Here is a 20299-nt window from a genome sequence, read left to right on the forward strand (position 1 = left end):
TGTGTTGTGTTCTTAATTTTATCAAATATAAATGTGTTATTTAAAAATAATACTATAACCACGTATTATTATTTATTTTTATTGTCTCCTTTTTATTTTATTTTTTCTGTTATCTAAGATCAACTCTGGTCAAAATCTTGTTTCATCCTTCAAATGTTTGCTTCAGTTCTGTTACCCATCTAATAAGCCCATGACGCAAATCACCTTATCATATTTCCCATTCCAGGGGAAATCATCGTGATTGATTGAATTATCACGTACTTAAATCATGTCTTTTTTGTGCACAAAACAACAACGTGTGTACACAATTTTTGGAAAGATTTATTAAATGAAAGATGTTAAGAAAATAAGCCTACATTATTTTTCATAAATAAATTGATTGTCCTAACTATTTCTAATCATATATTTTATATTTCGGTTATTTCTAATATTTAACAAATTAGCCAGAAATACATAATATTCACCATTCTACCATTAAAAACGTTCATGTTGTTTCCATTAGCTCAAAAGATGCTTTTATGTACCAGTCCTTTGACCCAATTAATAAGAATGGAGACCGTGTCTTAACAAATGAGCTGTATATTTGCAATATGAAATTTCTCTTCCTTATGTACTTCTTTCTTAAAGCCTTAAGTACGATCCTTCGCTTTTGAACAAGCTTCAATAGAAATTGGGAATCATTCAAAAGCATGAAACCTACTAACATTAACATCAAATCGTCTGCCCGGAATGATGTATATTGTAAATAAATCATTGATTGCCAAGCGAAGTAATATGCAGATTACTAATACAATGAAATCTCTATAGCCTTTGATCATATTCTTTAACATTAATTTGATTTACTATAACAGCTTGTCGTTTCAGTGAACATTTTCATGACGGCACGGGGCAAAGAGCGGCTGATTTACCACAACTACACGTATTACAAGCAGCAGCGTACGCGCAGCGGTTTCAGATGGGGCTGCACCAAGAACCGCTGGCACAAGTGTAAGGCGTACCTCCATTTGGCAGACGATATGACGATAGTCCGGTGCAATTTGAACCACACGCACAGTGCGTTTAGCTCGACTTAAGCTAGTGAAATAATATTAATATTGCGTTAAGCACCGCAATACCCGGACAGCTAGTATCCACAGCTTCAAGCTGCGACTGCATATCAAACTTCAGTATTCTACGTACACACTTTAATATTGCGTTAAGCACCGCAATGCCAGCAAAGCTAAGCAGTTAGAATTAAGCTGCGACTGCATATCAAACTTCAGTATTCTACGTACACACTTAGGCTCGCCATAAACAAACAGTTTGAAGCAGCTAGTATCAACAGCTTTAAGCTGCGACTGCATAGCAAAAACAGTATCCTACGTATACACATACACGGAACCGCTTGAGCAGTTACGTAGTTTGCTATGCAGGGTTGGAAGCAGTCGATATTAGCAGCTTCAAGCTGACCGTATATGGCGGTTCTTTTCTTACACGGAATTGCTCTAGCAGTTGTGGTTGTGACTGCTTCGAATGGTTGGCGGTCAAGCAGTCGCCAGTCATACACTGACTGCTCGATCTGTCGACTGCTCTCTAGCAGTTACCTCCGCTCGCACTTTATTCCACGTCACGCGCGCATGTGACTTGTTGAGCAGTTAATACAAACTGCTCAAGTAGTTATCAATGGCAGCTTCAAGCTGTTGACTATGTTCAATTGTTCATCACTGGCTCACTGCTCGGGCTGTCCGTGTATGGCAGGTCTTAGAGCTGCCTTTCGTTTTTGTAGTAATCTAGCTGTTTCAAAATTTATTTACGCCAAATTTTCTAGTCACCTCACCAGCCTCAACTACATCTATTGCAATAGGTACAGTATTTTCTAATTTAATTAAGTCTTTTTACTTCTAGTCACCTCTGAATGGACCTCTAATATAATGTCCGTAATTACATCAAGCTGTGATCTTATTAGGGTTAATGTTATTTAGATGATGATAGGGTAAGGTGGGGCACANCATTGGAGCATAGGAACTTGTCCTACTTAAATCAAATATTAGCTAATTTTGTAGCAGCTCACTGATTTTTCATGAAATTTCTGAAATTGTCCCCAGGGGACCTAATCGAGTTGTGCTAATGATTTTGTACAAAAAGTATTTGTATAGAAAACGGAGTGGATGGAAGGGAACCAAAGGTAGGTGGAGTTGCAGTCTTAATAGCAGGTGCAACTGTGTCGATGCATTTGGACCAGGATTTCATCCATCCAAACACTTTCAGGGCGTATAATCGAGTTTCTCAATGGGAGGAGTATGTTCTTGTTCAATGGTTACACTGGTTACACATACACCAAGAAAGGCTCTTTAAAGAACTCAAAAACGTCTAGGTGGACCTGCAGCATGACCAACAAATGCAAGGTTTATATGCATATTGCTAACAATAAGAAGATCGCCGAGCCACCCATAGGCAAGCACAATCATCCGCCTCCGAAACTCTTGCAGATAACGGACGGGAAATATATTAGACTGAAGACGTAGTGTAGACAGGCCTCCCATTAGGTGGATCGACGATCTGGTGAAGGTTGCGGGAGGAGCCTGGATGCGAGCGCGCACGACCGGTCTTTGTCCAGCAGTGGACGTCATTCGGTTGAAACGAACGAACGACAATAGTAGATTGTATTGCAACATTTGCAACTATCATCATCAACGTTTCAGTCACAGGACGTCTACTGCTGAACATAGGCCTCCCCCAATGATTCGCTCTTGTAATTTTGCTTACCTCTTAATACCTTGTACAAAATACAAATGAGAAAAAACAATAAATAATAATGACTAAGGAAGTTTTTTTTTAAATAAATAAATACATAATTTTTTTTTTGTTCTACAGGTCAACTGATACAGTTAGTGAACGGTAAAACGGTATACTACTACGAAGGGTACACCTTTTACAAGGCGGTGTCGCTGAGGAAAGGGCTCGCGGTGCGGTACCCCTGCACTAGGTCCGACATTTGTAAAGGCTACCTACACCTGGACCAACACTTTAATGTTCTGGAAACTTCTAAAAACGAACACACGCACGCTCCTGGGATACTCCACCAGACGGCTGATGGGAGGTACATCAGGTTAAAGAGCTAAAGTAACAGCATTTAGAGTTCTTATTATATTTTCAAAGGATGGTTTAAAATTTTCTTGTGTGGTTTGACTGACTGGTTCCGTATGATATAAGGCACGTTTTCCACCAAAGTGGAGCGGAGCAGAGAAGAGTGTTGAATAGCCAATCACATTTAATTATATTTCCACTTCTCGACGGTTCTAGTTTTACTAGCATCGATAAAATTGTGTGATTTTATAGCTAGATAAAATGGTGTGATTTTGAAAATAATGTACATGTTATTGTTTGGTTAGGTTGGACCTATTAATGAATGTGTATCTATTTAAATTAACTTAACTAACTGTATTTCCTAGGTTTATCGTATTCATAGTCCTGTTTAAAACATAGATAAGTAAGTACCTAAGTAGGTATGTTTTTTTATCTCAACAGTAATATCCAAAATGCAATGTTAATTCTGTGTTATTTACCAAAATCGTATTTGTAATTTATTATCAAAAATATTATGTTTTGATTAAGTTTGTTTATAGTTTCATTAATTTACAATACAATGAATAGTTTATGTACTGTCAGTCTTTTTCGTTTTATTAAAAAGAAAATTGGCCAATTTAGACGATGTTAAATATCTTAACCCCGTGTACATCAACCTTGTTCCATTGCAATAAAATATGCTTTCCTTTACCTATTCTGACAATTGTCCCATTGGTTGTCTAGAGTGTATCGCCTTAGAGCTATAAGAACGCCTGAATAGTGCCGTATCTTTTGCATAATGTTTTTTTTTCTTTTCTTACCTGGTATGATGTACAATAAACTGTAATGTGGTAATAGTAAGACACGGGTCTTAACGCGACGTTTATTAATGAGTTACATTATGTACTCACGGCTTGACGTTTCGGCTGCGATGCTGCAGCCGTGGTTACAAGCAGACTGGCGGCTCTTACTATTTTAGTTGAAATGGAATGCGAAAGTTTAAAATCTTATACAATAAACTGTGTTCTAACTATCAATCATTTGACCCGTTCTAGTTCTAACTATCTAAGCATTGTCCTCCAAGGGAACCAGGTCACATGGTCGAGCTGATCAGCGGGAAGAACGTATTCCTCAAGGATGGACAGACGTACTATCGGAAGTATGTCGTTAAGAAGTTGAACGCTACCCGCTGGTCCTGCACCAGGGCTGCAACCTGCTCAGCATTTCTACACTTGGATGAAGCCATGAATGCGCTCTCGACCTCTAAAATGGAACACAACCACCCCTCCTCAAAGTATCAAATATCAACCACTGGGAAATACTACAAAATATAAAGAACTAGCGGCCGCCCGCGACTTCTTACGCGTGTAGAGTTGCCAGGATATGTTTGACTTTTTATGGACTTGTCTGACCAGCTTTTGTTAGGCTTTTATGTAGCTGCCTAGCCAATCGAAGTTAGTGAGGGACAGGGTTAAATGTCCGGCCAAATTAAGCACCGAGTCTGGCTTTTGTGTTTTTGGACCTGGCAACCCTATACGCGTGGATCCCGTTTTACCCCCTTAGGGGTTGAATTTGCAAAATCCCGTCTTAGTGAGCACCTACGTTCTAAAAAGGAACCCCCATGCCCAGTTTGAGACTCCTAGCACTTGTAGTTTCTGAGATTTTGTAAGTCAGTCAATACTATAATTTATTATTACATATTTAACCGTTACATCTTTTATTATAGTAGTGTATTGTCTGAAATCCTCTTGACGTTTGCTCAAACACTATTATAGATATCTAGACACACCGCAACATCCTCAGCAAGTAAGAAATTATAAGTCATACAAAATACTACAATGTCGAAAGACTTGACGTTCCTGTAATGTAAAGTTCAGTAGTTGTGGTGTGAGAGTGACAAACATCTACACATTATCACAATCTTTCACATTCGTAATAAGATAAGAATTTATTCATAATATTTATTACATGTCAAAATGCTAGTCAGTAAGGCCCGGTTTTTTGATTCGTAGTTAAAATAACCAATAGTCAAATCTGACAGATGTCAAATGACAAGTGGTTAAATATCCGAAAAAACATTTTTTCGAACAATGGTTAGCTTGACTTAGTACATTTTTTAACTATTAGTTACAATTTGTTAATATTTAACCATTAGTAGCAAAATTTAACAATTAGTTATTTTAACTATGATTCAAAAAACTGGGGCTAAGTAATCTATCAAGAAATCAATGGCTAGAATTTAAGAACTCATAAATTTCGGATCTGTGGCTATTTTAACTCCCTAATATTAATTGGAAACACAATGCAAAATAAATGTCGAACATAAATAAATCTAAAATCTGAAGTAAAATATTTTTTATATTTTTGATTTTATCTGTTTAAAAATACAAGTCAATAAGCTTCATCATGGGATAATAAATTCTCTCAAATATTATTCCTACAGGTGAAATGATACAGCTGCTAAGCGGAAAACTGCTGTATATGCTGCATGGTCATACATACTACGAGAAGGCTCTGGTCAAGAAGCGAAAGGCCACCAGATGGGCCTGCACCAGGGGGTCCACCTGCAATGCATACGTCCACCTCGACCAGCAACTAAATATGCTGAACAGTTCCAAAATCAACCACAATCACCGCCCAGCTACTTACCATATGATGCCCTGCGGGAAATATGTCAAACTTTAGGTAATGGTGTATAGGAATTTGGTGGGTAAGACTCCCCGCAGACCATAGACTTTTAGTCGGCCGATAATTGGGCCCAATTTTAATTTGTATGAAGAATCGGCCGATACCAAAGTGAGCACTTGCATACAGTCATGTCCATACTGATCAGCAGTTCTGTTTCCTCGTGGTCCTACTAATTTGTTCTACTAGTAGGACCACCAGGAAGGCTAGTTCCTCGTGGTCCTATTATTGTTAAGTCCCACTTATCAGCCGATAAAAAATTTGTGGTCTGCAGCTAGCCTTAACCGCGCAAATCAAGTACAAACTTTGATAGATTGCCGCCAAATACTATTGAATAATAATAAGCTACAATATTGTGTTTTCTGTGATTAATTTCCCAAATTAAACTAGCTTTAAGCTTGAGTTCTTGAGAGACTAAGAATGTGTACCTTGACTCTGCATTATTCTTGATCTGATAGGAGTTAGATCTGTGTTTTTTTTTTCTGTGATTCTAGAACGTTTACTGTGTTGTGTTCTTAATTTTATCAAATATAAATGTGTTATTTAAAAATAATACTACAACCACGTATTATTATTTATTTTTGTCTCCTTTTTATTTTATTTTTTCGTTTATCTAAGATCAACTCTTTGGTCAAAATCTTGTTTCATCCTTCAAATTTTTGCTTCAGTTCTGTTACCCATCTAATAAGCCCATGACGCAAATCACCTTATCATATTTCCCATTCCAGGGGAAATCATCGAGATTGATTGAATTATCACGTAAATCATGTCTTTTTTGTACACAAAACAACAACGTGTGTACAATTTTTGGAAAGATTTATTATATGAAAGATATTAAGAAAATAAGCCTACATTATTTTTCATAAATAAATTGACTGTCTAACTATTTCTAATCGTATATTTTATTTATATTTCGGTTATTTCTAATATTTAACAAATTAGCCAGAAAAACATAATATTCACCATTCTACCATTGAAAACGTTCATGTAGTTTCCATTAGCACAAAAGATGCTTTTTGCTTTTATGTACCAGTCCTTTGACCCAATTAATAAGACAGGAGACCGTGCCTCAACAAATGAGCTGTACATTTGCAACATGAAATTTATTTTCCTTATGTACTTCTTTCTTAAAGCCTTAAGTACGATCCTTCGCTTTTCAACAAGCTTCGATAGAAATTGGGAATCATTCAAAAGCATGAAGCCTACTAACATGAACATCAAATCGTCTTCCCGGAATGATGTATATTGTAAATAAATCATTGATTGCCAAGCGAAGTAATGTGCAGATTACTAATACAATGAAATCTCTATAGCATTTGATCATATTCTTTAACATTATTTATTATTAGATTTACTATAACAGCCTGTCGTTTCAGTGAACATTTTCATGACGGCACGGGGCAAAGAGCGGCTGATCTACCACAACTACACGTATTACAAGCAGCAGCGTACGCGCAGCGGATTCAGATGGGGCTGCACCAAGAACCGCTGGCACAAGTGTAAGGCGTACCTCCATTTGGCAGACGATATGACGATAGTCCGGTGCAATTTGAACCACACCCACAGTGCGTTTAGCTCGACTTAAGCTGGTGAAATAATATTAATATTGCGTTAAGCACCGCAATACCCGGACAGCTAGTATCCACAGCTTCAAGCTGCGACTGCATATCAAACTTCAGTATTCTACGTACACACTAAGGCCCGCCATACACGAACAGCTTGAAGCAGCTAGTATCAACAGCTTCAAGCTGCAACTGCATAGCAAAAACAGTATTCTACGTATACACATACACGGAACCGCTCGAGCAGTTACGTAGTTTGCTATGCAGGGTTGGAAGCAGTCGATATTAGCAGCTTCAAGCTGACCGTGTATGGTGGTTCTTTTCTTGCACGGAATTGCTCTAGCAGTTGTGACTACTTTCGATTGGCTGGTGGTCAAGCAGTCGCCAGTCATACACTGACTGATCGATCTGTCGACTGCTCTCGCGCAGTTACCTCCGCTCGCACTCGCAATCTATATTCCACGTCACGCGCTTGTGATTTGTTGTGTATGTTCATCACTAGCTCACTGCTCGAGCTGTCCGTGTATGGCAGGCCCATGATCTGCTTTTCGTTTCTGTATCTAGCTGTTTCGAAATTTATTTACGCCAAATTTTCGAGTCACCAGCTTTCACTAACTACACCTATTGCAATAGGTACAGTATTTTCGAATTTAATTAAGTCTTTTTACTTCTAGTCACCTCTGAATGGATCTCTAATAAAATGTCCGTAATTACATCAAGCTGTGATCTTATTAGGGTTAATGTTATTTAGATGATAATAATAATAATGATAAATGCTGACTGTTGAATTCAATATCTTTTATTTATAAACGTGACCTACGTTCTACCTGTTTAAAAATTACTCCTTGCAAATCGTCGAGGTACCTAATTGATTGAAGGAAATGCTAATAATTAATTCTGTAATTTTGAAGGCAAATATTGAAATCAACAGCCAAATCTTTGTTAAGATTCTAGTCAAATGATTTTTTGCTTTTTTTTACTGAAATAATATAAATAACTTGTTTGCCTATGAAATTTTGAAGATAAAAATGTAAGCCTTAGCAGTACAAGAATTCGTAGGTAAAACCTACTCCTTGGTTCTCATACAATATTAAGTTTTTTTTTATTATATTTAATTTATTTAGTTAGACATATTTTTGGTTAATATTCATAAATATTTCCCCGTCCTGGTTAAGAAATGTAGTATCCAGCTTAAAGAATACTAGATGCAATAAAATCATGTGTGGTTGTTTTTTTTAATGTTACAATACTGTTTATAGAATGAATTAATATTTTTACACGGTGTAAATATAGCTTTAAGTTCAGCAGAACTACTCTCTTATGTGTTCATATTTTCGGGTCTATCTCTGTCACTCAATCCAGCATATCCCTATGGGTGATAGAGAAAGATAGATCCGGACTAAGAAAGTAGCTCTGGCACGAAAATGATCTCAATGTAAAATAAGATCTCACTAATTATAAGCAATAAACACTTTTTATTTGAATTCTGATGTATTTTATTGTCCTCCCTAATGGCAGTTAAAATTTTACATGTAATCTATTCTATAGCGGAATAAGTAATATCAAACATCATAATATTACTAACCAGCTAACACCTGCTTGTTTATAATAAATCGATTACAAATATTAAAATGTGAGTACTATACAATTTTCTACTTTCCACTTGCACCATTCGCGAATGTCCTAACAACCTACTATTGTAATGTGTCGTCCGAGTCTCCTACTAAAACATGGTATTTGTGTATAATAATTGTTTGTTTCTGTTGTAGTTTTACTTTTATGTTTTTGTGGTGACAAATAAACATTATTACACTTTATTTATAGTTATCCTCTTACCCATATTCACCTAATAACTTTTGTTTTTTCTTGGTGGTTTATCATAAAACGTTGTGCCGTCGCTTATGCTACAATTCCTGTAAATCCATCCATTTTCCTGGGTTTTTCTTTCTTTGAAAAGGAAATGGTATCGATATGGTTTAGGGTAATTGTTGATTTTGTTATCCTGTCAAAACTGACAGTAAGTTGTCCTGTCCTGTCCAAATTCAAGTTTAAGCTTAAACCTTACTAATGAAGCTGTTGTTTGTTCCAGCGGAATTCATCACAACAATCCGTGGTGCCACACTGCTAATGCTTAACAAGTACCCCTTCCACAAGAGCGGCCACCTCATGAACGGGGGCAACCGTTACACCTGCACCAGCATGTACAAAGGTTGCAGGTCCTACCTCCACGTGAACAAGGAAAACGTCATAGTTACCACCTTCATCAAACACAATCACCCCCCCATTAAGTTCATCAAGCTGGAAGATGGGAGATACGTCAGAGAAGATAGATTCAGTGACAGCCTGTTGACAAATGGCAGTTTGCAACATGAAATTTCTTTTAATTTAGGACCAGGTAAATATGGCCATTTTCATATGTTGAATGAAGATCGATTTGAAGCTTTTGCTAAAAAAATGTGTCAATAGAATCACTAGTTTTCTGTTACTTTAACGCTTCCAATACCGCTACATTATTTGGCTTTATCACTATACTTTATTCAGTAAATGTAGAAGTGTTTATATTGTTGTTTCCAGCACAATTCATCACGACCGTTCGCGATACCACGCTTCTAATGCTCAACGAGTATACTTACTACAAAGGTGGGCGTAATGTTAAAGGAGGGGTTCGCTACACCTGCTCTTACTTGAGCAAGCCCCGGTGCAAAGCCTGTGTGCACGTCGATAAAGACAATAATATTACCACAGCCATCGGAATCCATAAACACGCTCCCACTAAATACGTTATGATGGAAAGCGGGCGGTACGCCACCCAACACGACATTGATGCAGAAATCAAAATTGAAAGCTCTGGGTATTTGGCAAAAGGTAATTTTAACCTTCTTTCTTGTAACCCGGTTTAGTTAACTGCGCACTTGGCAACCGTGACGTCATATCGACGCTCTTGTACTGACGGGGCAAACACGGGGATGTATGCGGTGCGGGTGAGTGCGAAGGAGAGTTGCATTCCAGCGAGGTGCGCAGTTAGCTCGTCCGAGTTGTATGTTTCGTTTGTAATTCAAATTGTTCTTTGTAATGTTAAATTTTAATATAATTTCAGCAACCTTCATCACGGGTAAGCGCGGCAGTGTGAAGCTGCTATACGATGAGAATACATTCTTCAAAACTGGGAAGGTATTGTCGAACGGCAGCCAACGTTATTTGTGCACCAAATACAATTCAACGAGCTGCAGGGCCTGCGTCCACTTAGATACGAACAATTGTATAATATATTCAAGAAGTAAACATAATCATGCTCCACCAGTGGATGTTAGGGATAATAATATGGGACTTGTTGTACCCATAGAAAATTAATTACAATTAGTTTTAGAATACAGGTCTCCAATAGGTCATCGAATCACAGTCCGCGTGAATAGATTTATCAAGCATCTTTGAAAATAAAAATGATGAAAATTGACTTTTAAAACAAAACGAACTGTATCTGGGATCAATCAAAAGTAAAGTTTATGATTTGATTATTTGAACCTATTTTTGTGTGAAAGATTTCGTAAATCTACTTGCGCGGACTAATCGTCGTTGACTACCCTTCAAGTCTATAAACCGGGTAGTTGAATCTACCTATTTGAGAAAATTAGGATTTTTGAAGGTTCAGTTAGTGTTGTACCGCATTTTATTGTTTTATCGAGTCTTTTGTAAATCTATTTCGCAAAATGATTTTATTGTAAAAATATCTCATGATGCCATTCAATTTTCGAGAGCTATGTTAGAACGACAGCAAGTCAGACTAGCCATTTTAAAATTGCCCCAATACATACAGTCAGCGTCATACAGTTCGTGACGTCCAATGTGACCAAAAACCATATTCCAATGTGAAAGAAGACGTGTTGCGAACTTTTTGGCTACTTTACGTCACGAATTATTTGACGCTGACTGTACGACTACATAAAGCTTGATTTACTGTCGTTACAGCATAGTTAATCTGCATTTGCATTTGTGACAAAAGATAAATTATGTCTCTATTTTTAATAATACTTTATGAAATTTTATCTCGCATTAAATTACAGCGATTTTAAACACATCATAGGTACTGAAAATAAATAATATTTTTAACACTTTGTACTTTCATACCCTGTCGCATCCGATACTATGAAATTTGGTCATATAATCAGAAGGTTGTCCAGCAGAAAAATAAAACTACAAAACCCCCATTAAGTAAGTACTAGTCACCATTTTCTACTCTCTCTAATTTCTGTTTTGTCCAAAGGTTGACGGCGAGAGAATACCATAAGCTTTAACATCGCGTTTTGCACCATTCTGCAGCAGTTTCATATTACTAACAGAACTATCTAAATCATTCATTCCCGATATTCTAGCTACATACATAAAGACGCATCGCGGATCGAAACTTTTGTATCTCGACGGCTACACGTACTGCAAAACTGGCCAAATCAGGGCTGGTGGTAGCCGCTACGGCTGCTCCTCCGTCAGCAAGGGCTGCAAGTCGTACGTCCACGTCGACAAGAATGACGTCATACTGCACTACGTCACAGAACACAACCACAAGCCAGACCAGTACTTCGTGACCAAGAGTGGGCATTACGTGAAAGTTAAATAGTATGAATTCTATTGAATACTGTACTGTACTGTGTNAAGACTGGCCAAATCAGAGCTGGTGGTAGTCGCTACGGCTGCTCCTCCGTCAGCAAGGGCTGCAAGTCGTACGTCCACGTCGACAAGAATGACGTCATACTGCACTACGTCACAGAACACAACCACAAGCCAGACCAGTACTTCGTGACCAAGAGTGGGCATTACGTGAAAGTTAAATAGTATGAATTCTACTGAATACTGTACTGTACTGTGTGTAGAAACTAAGATGATATTAACTCTTAGAGTATACTCTTGTTTAACTACTTATTACTCACAATTATGGCATTAGCTTGTAATATTGTAAACGTAGCTGACTTTCTAATAAATTAATAAAAAAGATTTTGTGTGGTTACATTGCATTGTAAATAGAAACGGGTACCTATGCACAGAAAATTTGTAAGATACAAGTTTTTTTAATTTAGTAACCGTTAATAATAACTTGTATTTTTAGTTTCAGTGTTACCATTCCTCAATTTGGCGCGAAGTGTAGCGGACTCTTATAATTGTAAGTATTAAATAATCGTTATTATACTTTTTTTTTGTTAATATGTTGGATAGACAGATAGACACACATATTCGGCTACCTCAGAACAATTTAATTTACTCGTACAAAATATACAAACTCATCATTAAAATTTGTTTCAGTGCGCTTCGTGAAGACGTCCACTGGTGGGAACTTGCTCATATACAACGGATACACGTACAGCAAGAATGGACACATCAGGAAAGGTGGCACTAGGTGGGTTGTTTTTTAATATCCCCCATTCATTTTCGTAACAAAAAGTAGCCTACTTTCGAAAGTCCAATCTTTCTCTAAACAAAAATTCATCAAAATATTACTCAGTCGTGAAAAGGTGACAACAATAGACAGGATATTGTCCTTTTCCATCATCAGGTCTCATTTAGTCTCCATTGCAGGAGAACGATCCCCTCTAATTTACCAGAAACAAATGAAGGATTTGGCCTACATTCCCCACGCTGGCCCGAAGTTCGCATATTTCTATTTTTTTTCATTCATTTTCATTTTCTATTCTGCCTCAATCGCCTCTTACTAACGATGCGACACCTCACAAAAAGAGTGGGTCTTATTTCAAACCCGATCGAACTAAATGGGCACATCTCTGGAACGCGACTCTTCCACTACCCATACCCACCCACCCTACATTCGCCTGGTCCCATACCCTCCCTACATTCACCTGGTCCCGTACCAGAGCGTCGATGTGACGTCACAGCTATGCAGCTGCCATTTAACTCGACCGGGTTGTATATTTGTAATGTTGTGTTCAGGTTCGCGTGCTCCAAGCTGCAGAAGCAGTGCAAAGCCCACCTGCACCTAGCGAACAGCGGGGAGATTCTGAAGGCCGAGGAAGACCACAACCACCCGCCGCCAGGATTCTACATCACCAAGGACGGGTACTTCATCAAGACGGATACCGCTCGACCGAGAGACATGGATCGAATTTTTGGTACTGGGATGATGCCTCGGTAATGAAATAAAAACAAAAGAAAAAATACGTGTCTAATATTTTCTGTCTGATAGACTAAATATTTTTTTTTTATTATAGTTAAACCTATTAGGGCTGTTCCGCCAGCATGTTTGAAAATACAGATTTATTTCTTGAATGGAAGGTAGATATCTGGATCACCACACTATTTGTACTTATAAATAAAAGAGTGAAGAGAGAACATAAAGAAAAAGTGAATTCAATACATAGGTAGTTAATGCAGGGAATGAACCAGTAAAGTCGAGATACTTACTGTTAAAATGCTGTTCCTCCATAGATTTTGTAAATACCTATACTATTGTCTTAGTCATTATCCTATTGTATGTCTGGAGTCATATGTAGATTCTATTTTACAGATTATTTCTTTATTTTAAAGTCCATGTGAATAAAAAAACACATAGGCACTTATTTATGTTATTATATCAGAGTTAACAATTGTTATCTAATAAAAATAATGTTAATCAATATGTTTTTGTTAATTTTTTGGGGTTGAAGGATTGTTTCCAAATCTAATTCTATTATTGGAAATTTAAATAATTTCTGCTTTTAAATGTAATGTGGGCAGGCCTCCCACTAGGTGAACCGACGATCTGGTGAAGGTCTTGGGAAGCACCTGGATGCATACAACGCAGAGGTGGTCGTTGTGGAAATATCTTGCCTTGCTCGACTTTTTTTTATTTCTTTTTATGCTAGACAAGGCAGGTATTAGGTAGACTACTGGACAAGGGGGAAGCCCTCGTCGCCATTTGGCTGAAACGAACGATGCTTTTAATTAGGTATTTTATTTTACAGAATTCCAATACATCCAGCTTTTCAATGACAAAGTTTTGGTAATGGTAAACCAGTACACCTTCCACAAGTATGCTAGTGTGAAATACGGTGGCGGCTATCGATGGTGCTGCTCGTCCAAGACGCGCCATAAGTGCCCGGCTTTTGTGGTCGTGTCTGAAGACGGAAAAAGACTCCTGCGCAAGCCCAAAGATCATACACATAGCCCACCACAGTACATGAATGTAGGAGGAAAGGCTATTAAATTATAATAATGGAGATATGCCCTCATAAAGCGTCAGAACTGTCCTTTGTCTTAATCTAACTTGCCCGTTTTCACCATCAATTCCTAATTTTTAAGTGACCCCTTTGACAGCAAAATTCCTGTTATTTGTTACCATAGAGGTCACTTAAAAATTAGGGATTGATGGTGAAAACGGGCATTAATCTAACTATAAGTGGCATTTGGTAATTTGAATGCTGTTGTATTATTTAATAAAAACTAATTTAGTATATTTGTTATTATTTAAATTGAAATAGTTTTGTGTATTATTATTATTTGGGCAGGCCTCCCTCCCACTAAAGCCTGGTCCGTGAGCACGTAGAATCCCGTTCAATGACTGCGACTGTGCGACGGGCGCCCGCAGTGAGTGTGCGAGCGCGACAGCAACATAATTACGCGCGAGCGATAGGGATGGGTAGCTTGGGGTCATTGGACGGGATTCTACGTGCTCACGGACCAGGCTTTAGGTGGGTGAACCGAAGATCCAGTGAAGGTCGCGGGAAATAACTGAATACGTTCAGCGCAGGACCGGTCGTTCTGGAAATCCTTGGGGAAAGCCTTTGTCAAGCAGTGGGCTTCATTTGAAAAGAACGATGCTTTTAATTAGGACACATTTAATTTGCAGAATTCCAATACATCCAGCTTATCAATGGAAAAGTTTTGGTAATGGTAAACCAGTACACCTTCCACAAGATAGCTAGTGTAAAATACGGTGGCGGCTTTCGATGGTTATGCTCGTCCAAGATGCGCCATAAATGCTCGGCTTTTGTGGTCGTATCTGAAGACGGAAAAAGACTGCTGCGCAAGCCTAAATGTCATACACATAACCCTCCTAAGTACATGATGAGAGGAGGAAAGGGTATTAAACTAGAATAACCAACTTTCCATCTTTTTTCCCAACTGACCTTTGTCTTGATCTCTAAATTCTTAATAGTTTGATGTCCAAACAATAAGTGCCATTTGGTTATTCAAGGCTGTTGTATTATTTAATAAAAACTAATTTAGTAGGTATATTTGTTATAATTATTTATTTATTTAAAGGCACAGCAACAAAACAATTAACAATAACAAAATTCCCTATTATAATAAAAATCGTTTATGTACGACAAACACCTGTACGACTATAAAAGGCATATTATTGGGCCAATAATTTAAATTATTTACTTGTATATCCTATTTATAGGCTCTTTTTGGGTCTATGTAACTTGTGTGAGTACACGTCCTACCATTTGAGACAGCATCGCGTCAGTTACATCATACTTGAGGCATTTTATAGTGGTAATAGGTGTGATTTTAATATAAAAAAATCTGTCTTGTAGTCTGTTACGCGGTCAATTGTAAATATTTTAAAAGGCCCCATTATTTATTAATCCTTTATCACTTTGATTGGAATTTTCTTTTCAGTCCGCTTCATCAGCTTTTTAGACGGATCCAGACGGCTGATCATGAACGACTATACTTTTCATAAATCGGGCAGCAGGAAGAACTGCCCTACCGTGCGCTGGCGCTGCTCAGCCAAGATGAAAGGCTGCAATGCTTTCGTTGTCATGGATAAGGAAGACAGGGTTATAAAATACCAGGCAGATCACCAGCATAGTCCACCGACTTACATCAGGGAGAATAGGATATTGTCCAGTTGTAACTTAACTGGTTTGCCAATGTAGTCCTGTTTGAAGCCTCCTTAAGAAAGAACTAAAAAGATGATATTTTACATTAGAAACCATTCTACGTCATTTACCTTAAATTCTCCTGAGTGTATAATCTGGACACGGATTTCTTATTTTCTGTTAGTTTTGGCTGTGATAGTGTCGCAGATTGATGCCACTCTTCTTAGCGTCTGTCAAAAATTTTCCTCGAGGCGCTGGCAGTAATAACATGTAAGGGTATTTTTGTATAGTATTAATACATCCAAAATAATAAATTATTCGAGCTAAATTAAAGCAGTTGGCATTTTGTTTTTTAACTACAGGTAGTTTCCGAAGGTTTCTCTTTTTTCTACTGAAATGCCTCTCGGTAGAAAAAGAGAAAGCTTAAAGTTCAAACGAAATGAACATTCCATAAAAGGGGTAAAAGCGGGTTCTCGTCGACAATATAACCCTAATAAGCCCTGTAATTGGGGATTCAAAAATCATGCCAGGGTAGAGGTCTTAAGATTGATCTACGATTTCATGTTGTATGCAAACTATGATACTTTTAGAGGGATTAAATTTCAGCCTTAAGAAGAACATCTGGGTTTTGTATCTCTAGCTTTATGCAAATCCATCAAAAATCTTTGATAAATTGGTTAAATAATTGCGGCATATTAAGCTTAGTCACCGTTAGAAAAAATATATAAACTTTCAGACATGGCAGAAGGAAAGAAAATAAAAATACCAGCAGCTAAAAGACCAGTTGATTCTGTTAGGTACGACTGTGTTGACCACTGGCCAGAACATACCGAATATCAGCGGTGCAAGTACTGCAAAAATGGACGGGCTAGGACTCATTGTACTAAATGCAAAATTCATTTGTGCTTTGTGTCGAATAGAAATTGTTTTGTTGCTTACCATAATAAGTTTGTTTAATACTTTTCAAAATAAAATAATAAATTGTGTCTTAGTAATACTTTTGTGCTCTAAAAGTAAATTAATAAACCTTGTAGAAATCACTCGTAAAACTTAGTGAACAAGTGTAGCATTGTATATTTTACTGTACATTCCTAATAATAGATTTATTTTTGTGTCGGTAGTGATGTATTTTATAGTATAGTTAGTTTAAAATTTTAAATCAAATATCTCGGAAACTAAAACCCTAAGATTTTTTTATTGTTTTTTATAATTTTTCATGCCCAATATAGAGTAATAAATTTTTTCTAATCTAAGTTTTATAAAGATAAATGTCATGCGATCTCAAGGATTAAGAGCATCATTTTTTTAAAGGATTTCTTTAAAAGTACTAAATTCATAGTGAAACCAAAAAAGGTGACTAAATAGGCTTGCTCCCAATTAAACAGTTTTTCTAAAGGACTTAAGTTTTTAGAATTTTCAGTTCCCCTGCAGAAAACTTAGGTTGTTTAATGTGCCTTATTAATTCAATAATATTCTTCCAGAAGCTCATGATGTCTTCATTAAACTGGCAGAAGACGATATAACTTTCATCAAGAAGCAATTCGGCACCGGTGTCCTGTTATATGCGGGACACCGGTACGTCGCAAAACGGAGGTACAAAGATGGTGGCACAGTTTTTGAATGCACTTTTAGAAAGAAACTGAAGTGTAAAGGAAGAATAACCGTGCGTGTAAGTAAAATACCTACTAGGAATATTTTCATAATCGGTCGGCTCTTGACAATCTAGAGACAAAACTTACTTTTGTATCAAAATTTACTTTGGAAACCTCAAATCTTCCTGCTACCTTTATGAGGTAGTTCGTCCACCTTGCGGGTGGACGTCCCATAAGGTGGACGCTGGATGCAGGCCGCTACCAACCGATCGATGTGGAAATCATTGGGCCTCCCCCAATCCCTCTATGTTCAGCATTGGACGTCCTGCGGATGAAATGATGATGATGAAGAACTTTAAATCGCTATTGTTAAAAGTTAATAGTACTTATTACTCTGATTCATAATTTCAGTATGAAGTTTCATCAGTTTTTTACATTACATTTTGTCTATCCTAGTATCACACACTTTCGCGTCAATGTAACTGATACATACGAGTATAATCCCTTTGTGAGTTAAAGTGCTAAATTATGATCATAGTTTTTATCTCATTTTCAGGACAACACCATTTACAAGCGGACAGGCCACTGCCATCCCCCGAACCACGTTAAAAATGAAATAGACAAACAGATAGAGAACAGTAAAGCTTTGTTAGCAACCTCGAATATACCAGTCGCTTCGGTGTACAAGGCAACGGTAGCAGCCTTGAAGGACCAGGGTTATGACTTGACCACTGACCTACCTTCTTTCAAAAGTCTCAAAAGTTCCTTTTATAGAATAAAGAAGAGTTCTAACAAACTAAAGCCACAAGGAGAAAACGAAGGAGAATTGGATGATGATTCGAATTAAATTTTTGGTTAAAATGTTGTTGATTTGTTTAACCTTTTTTGTTTAGGTACAGCAGTTTGGTACCCATATTATTATGTTGTTTTGGACTCGGAATGTGCATTAGAAAAAAAATTATTTGAAATATTATTGTTCTCATAAAAAAGTTATTACTATGATTTTTTTGATGCTGCTACATTTAAGTTTTACTATTTTATTCCCAAATATTTACATGTTAAATAAGTTAAGCGCTACTTATAACCCACAAAATATGATTATTATTTTTACTTTCACAGTAAAACGCACCTTTAAAGTTATTAAACTCCTTGATTCTGATAAACCTTGTTTTATTTCTTACTTAACAATTGTTCATGTAATTATTCTTCTAGTTTACTTTAGTATATCTTAGTTAAGAGCACAATCAAGTGACCAATTACTAAAAATTAGAATTTTTCAGTTAAAAAACAAATTGTTGTTGGAGGCGTATTCGAGTCTCCCGCTGGGGACAAAATGCTAATATTCAAAGGCTACGTGTACAAAGAGCAAGCAAGAGACAAGCTGGACAAAACTGGCATTGTGAAGTGGAAATGTTCAGAAGTAGTCAACTGTCCAGCATACATAATGATCAACATTATGAACCATCACATAGAGAACAGAAATAAACATAATCATAAGGCGAAACCGGCGCTGTTGAGCCAAGCGTTTCATGCTTCCATGTAGATTGTCATGCCAAGTGTCACTGTCAGCCTAGACAAAGTAACAACTGTTACAAGTAAAATTTCGAAATGGTTTACCCAGAGCCAAGTCACTACATACAATAAATACTTCCCTATAGAATTCATGCCAAATAGCACTGAGCGAGCAATAGCCTAGACAAAGTAACACACGTGACAGGATTAATTTCGAAATCGTTTCACAAAGCCAAGTTTCTAAATACAAAAAAGAATCCGGGGCGTAGCGATATTGGGATTACAACTGGCACATTTCTAACTTTGTCTAGGCCCTGGGTGCTAAGCGTTTCGCCATTCCTTTCGGCCAAAATGTTACCGATAATTTTTGGCATTTACTGTCATCACAAAAAATTAAAATTCCAGCCGGCTCATGGACAAAATTGGATGCTTCTTTCAAGAAATTGGCAGCAAAAAGTTAATTTTCATAGAATAGTTTTATGTTTTTTATATTCATTGTTTTTATTAAATAGTTTGTAAGTTTGTAGGTTAACCATCATGATCAGAAACAGCCTTTTAATGCTCGTCAAAATGTATTGTAAATGATAGTCATCCTAGATTTTTATCTCCCACGTATTTTCAATGATTTAAATATTTTTTTGGACGTCATTTGGCTGAAACGAACGAACGAACGAAATATTTTTTTATTCTTTTAAAAAGTCTACTACTGGCCAAACTTAGTCTGTGCATTTTAATTACTTAATTAAAATTATAATAAAATATGATCCATGATTTTAAAATCTGAAAATATTACGTGTAGATTTCATAAGAGTCATCATACATTGAAGTATGTGCGTACGTAAAAAAACAACTCTAACAGACTAGACTTAGAGTGATGAATATACACTATAGTCTATCCAATATAGCTTGATTAGAATGACAGCTGCCATCGAAAGTAACGACATAACTTTGTAGTAGCGATCAATGAGAGCTAAATATTAGCGGACAAGAAATAATTCACGTCTGACCTACAAACAATATTTTCGACGACAGTGCTTCCAATAAAAATGTTAATTTCGTGTAAATGCAGCGTTTAATTACACCAATAAGTAGT

General features: G+C 37.0%; 2 protein-coding genes and 2 long non-coding RNA genes across 5 annotated transcripts; all 4 read left to right on the top strand.

Moving 5' to 3' along the window:
- Positions 1-5255: 5255 nt before the first annotated feature.
- Positions 5256-7897, top strand: LOC114362985 (uncharacterized). Its single transcript, XM_028318573.1, has 2 exons — positions 5256-5730; positions 7107-7897. Exons 1-2 carry the CDS (start codon positions 5586-5588, stop codon positions 7313-7315), a joined length of 354 nt encoding a protein of 117 aa, XP_028174374.1. The 5' UTR covers positions 5256-5585; the 3' UTR covers positions 7316-7897.
- A 1488-nt stretch (positions 7898-9385) lies between these two features.
- On the top strand, positions 9386-11401 carry LOC114362973 (uncharacterized). Its single transcript, XM_028318563.1, has 3 exons — positions 9386-9687; positions 9867-10157; positions 10390-11401. The coding sequence occupies exons 1-3, from the start codon at positions 9420-9422 to the stop codon at positions 10641-10643; spliced, it is 813 nt and encodes a 270-aa protein (XP_028174364.1). The 5' UTR covers positions 9386-9419; the 3' UTR covers positions 10644-11401.
- Positions 11402-11889: 488 nt separating this feature from the next.
- On the top strand, positions 11890-13817 carry LOC114362974 (uncharacterized). 2 transcript variants are annotated; one of them, XR_003656744.1, is made up of 4 exons: positions 11890-11903; positions 12391-12444; positions 12585-12678; positions 13227-13817. It is a non-coding gene; the product is annotated as an uncharacterized LOC114362974 (long non-coding RNA). The 2 variants fall into 2 exon arrangements; XR_003656743.1 differs by lacking the exon at positions 11890-11903 and adding an exon at positions 11946-12118.
- A 2080-nt stretch (positions 13818-15897) lies between these two features.
- Positions 15898-18637, top strand: LOC114362980 (uncharacterized). Its single transcript, XR_003656745.1, has 3 exons — positions 15898-16372; positions 17584-17771; positions 18251-18637. It is a non-coding gene; the product is annotated as an uncharacterized LOC114362980 (long non-coding RNA).
- The last annotated feature ends 1662 nt before the right edge of the window (positions 18638-20299 follow it).

The sequence above is a fragment of the Ostrinia furnacalis genome, unplaced genomic scaffold (genome assembly GCF_004193835.3).
Source record: "Ostrinia furnacalis isolate ACB-3 unplaced genomic scaffold, ASM419383v2 OfSCF6932, whole genome shotgun sequence".
In the NCBI taxonomy this organism is placed as follows: domain Eukaryota; kingdom Metazoa; phylum Arthropoda; class Insecta; order Lepidoptera; family Crambidae; genus Ostrinia; species Ostrinia furnacalis.

Coding starts and splice junctions, on each gene's coding strand:
- LOC114362985 (XM_028318573.1), top strand. CDS start 5,586: ATGGGCCTGCACCAGGGGGTCCACCTGCAATGCATACGTCCACCTCGA. Junction 5,731..7,106: donor GGAAATATGTCAAACTTTAG/GTAATGGTGTAT, acceptor CTGTCGTTTCAG/TGAACATTTTCATGACGGCA.
- LOC114362973 (XM_028318563.1), top strand. CDS start 9,420: ATGCTTAACAAGTACCCCTTCCACAAGAGCGGCCACCTCATGAACGGG. Junction 9,688..9,866: donor TTCTTTTAATTTAGGACCAG/GTAAATATGGCC, acceptor TGTTGTTTCCAG/CACAATTCATCACGACCGTT. Junction 10,158..10,389: donor CTCTGGGTATTTGGCAAAAG/GTAATTTTAACC, acceptor ATATAATTTCAG/CAACCTTCATCACGGGTAAG.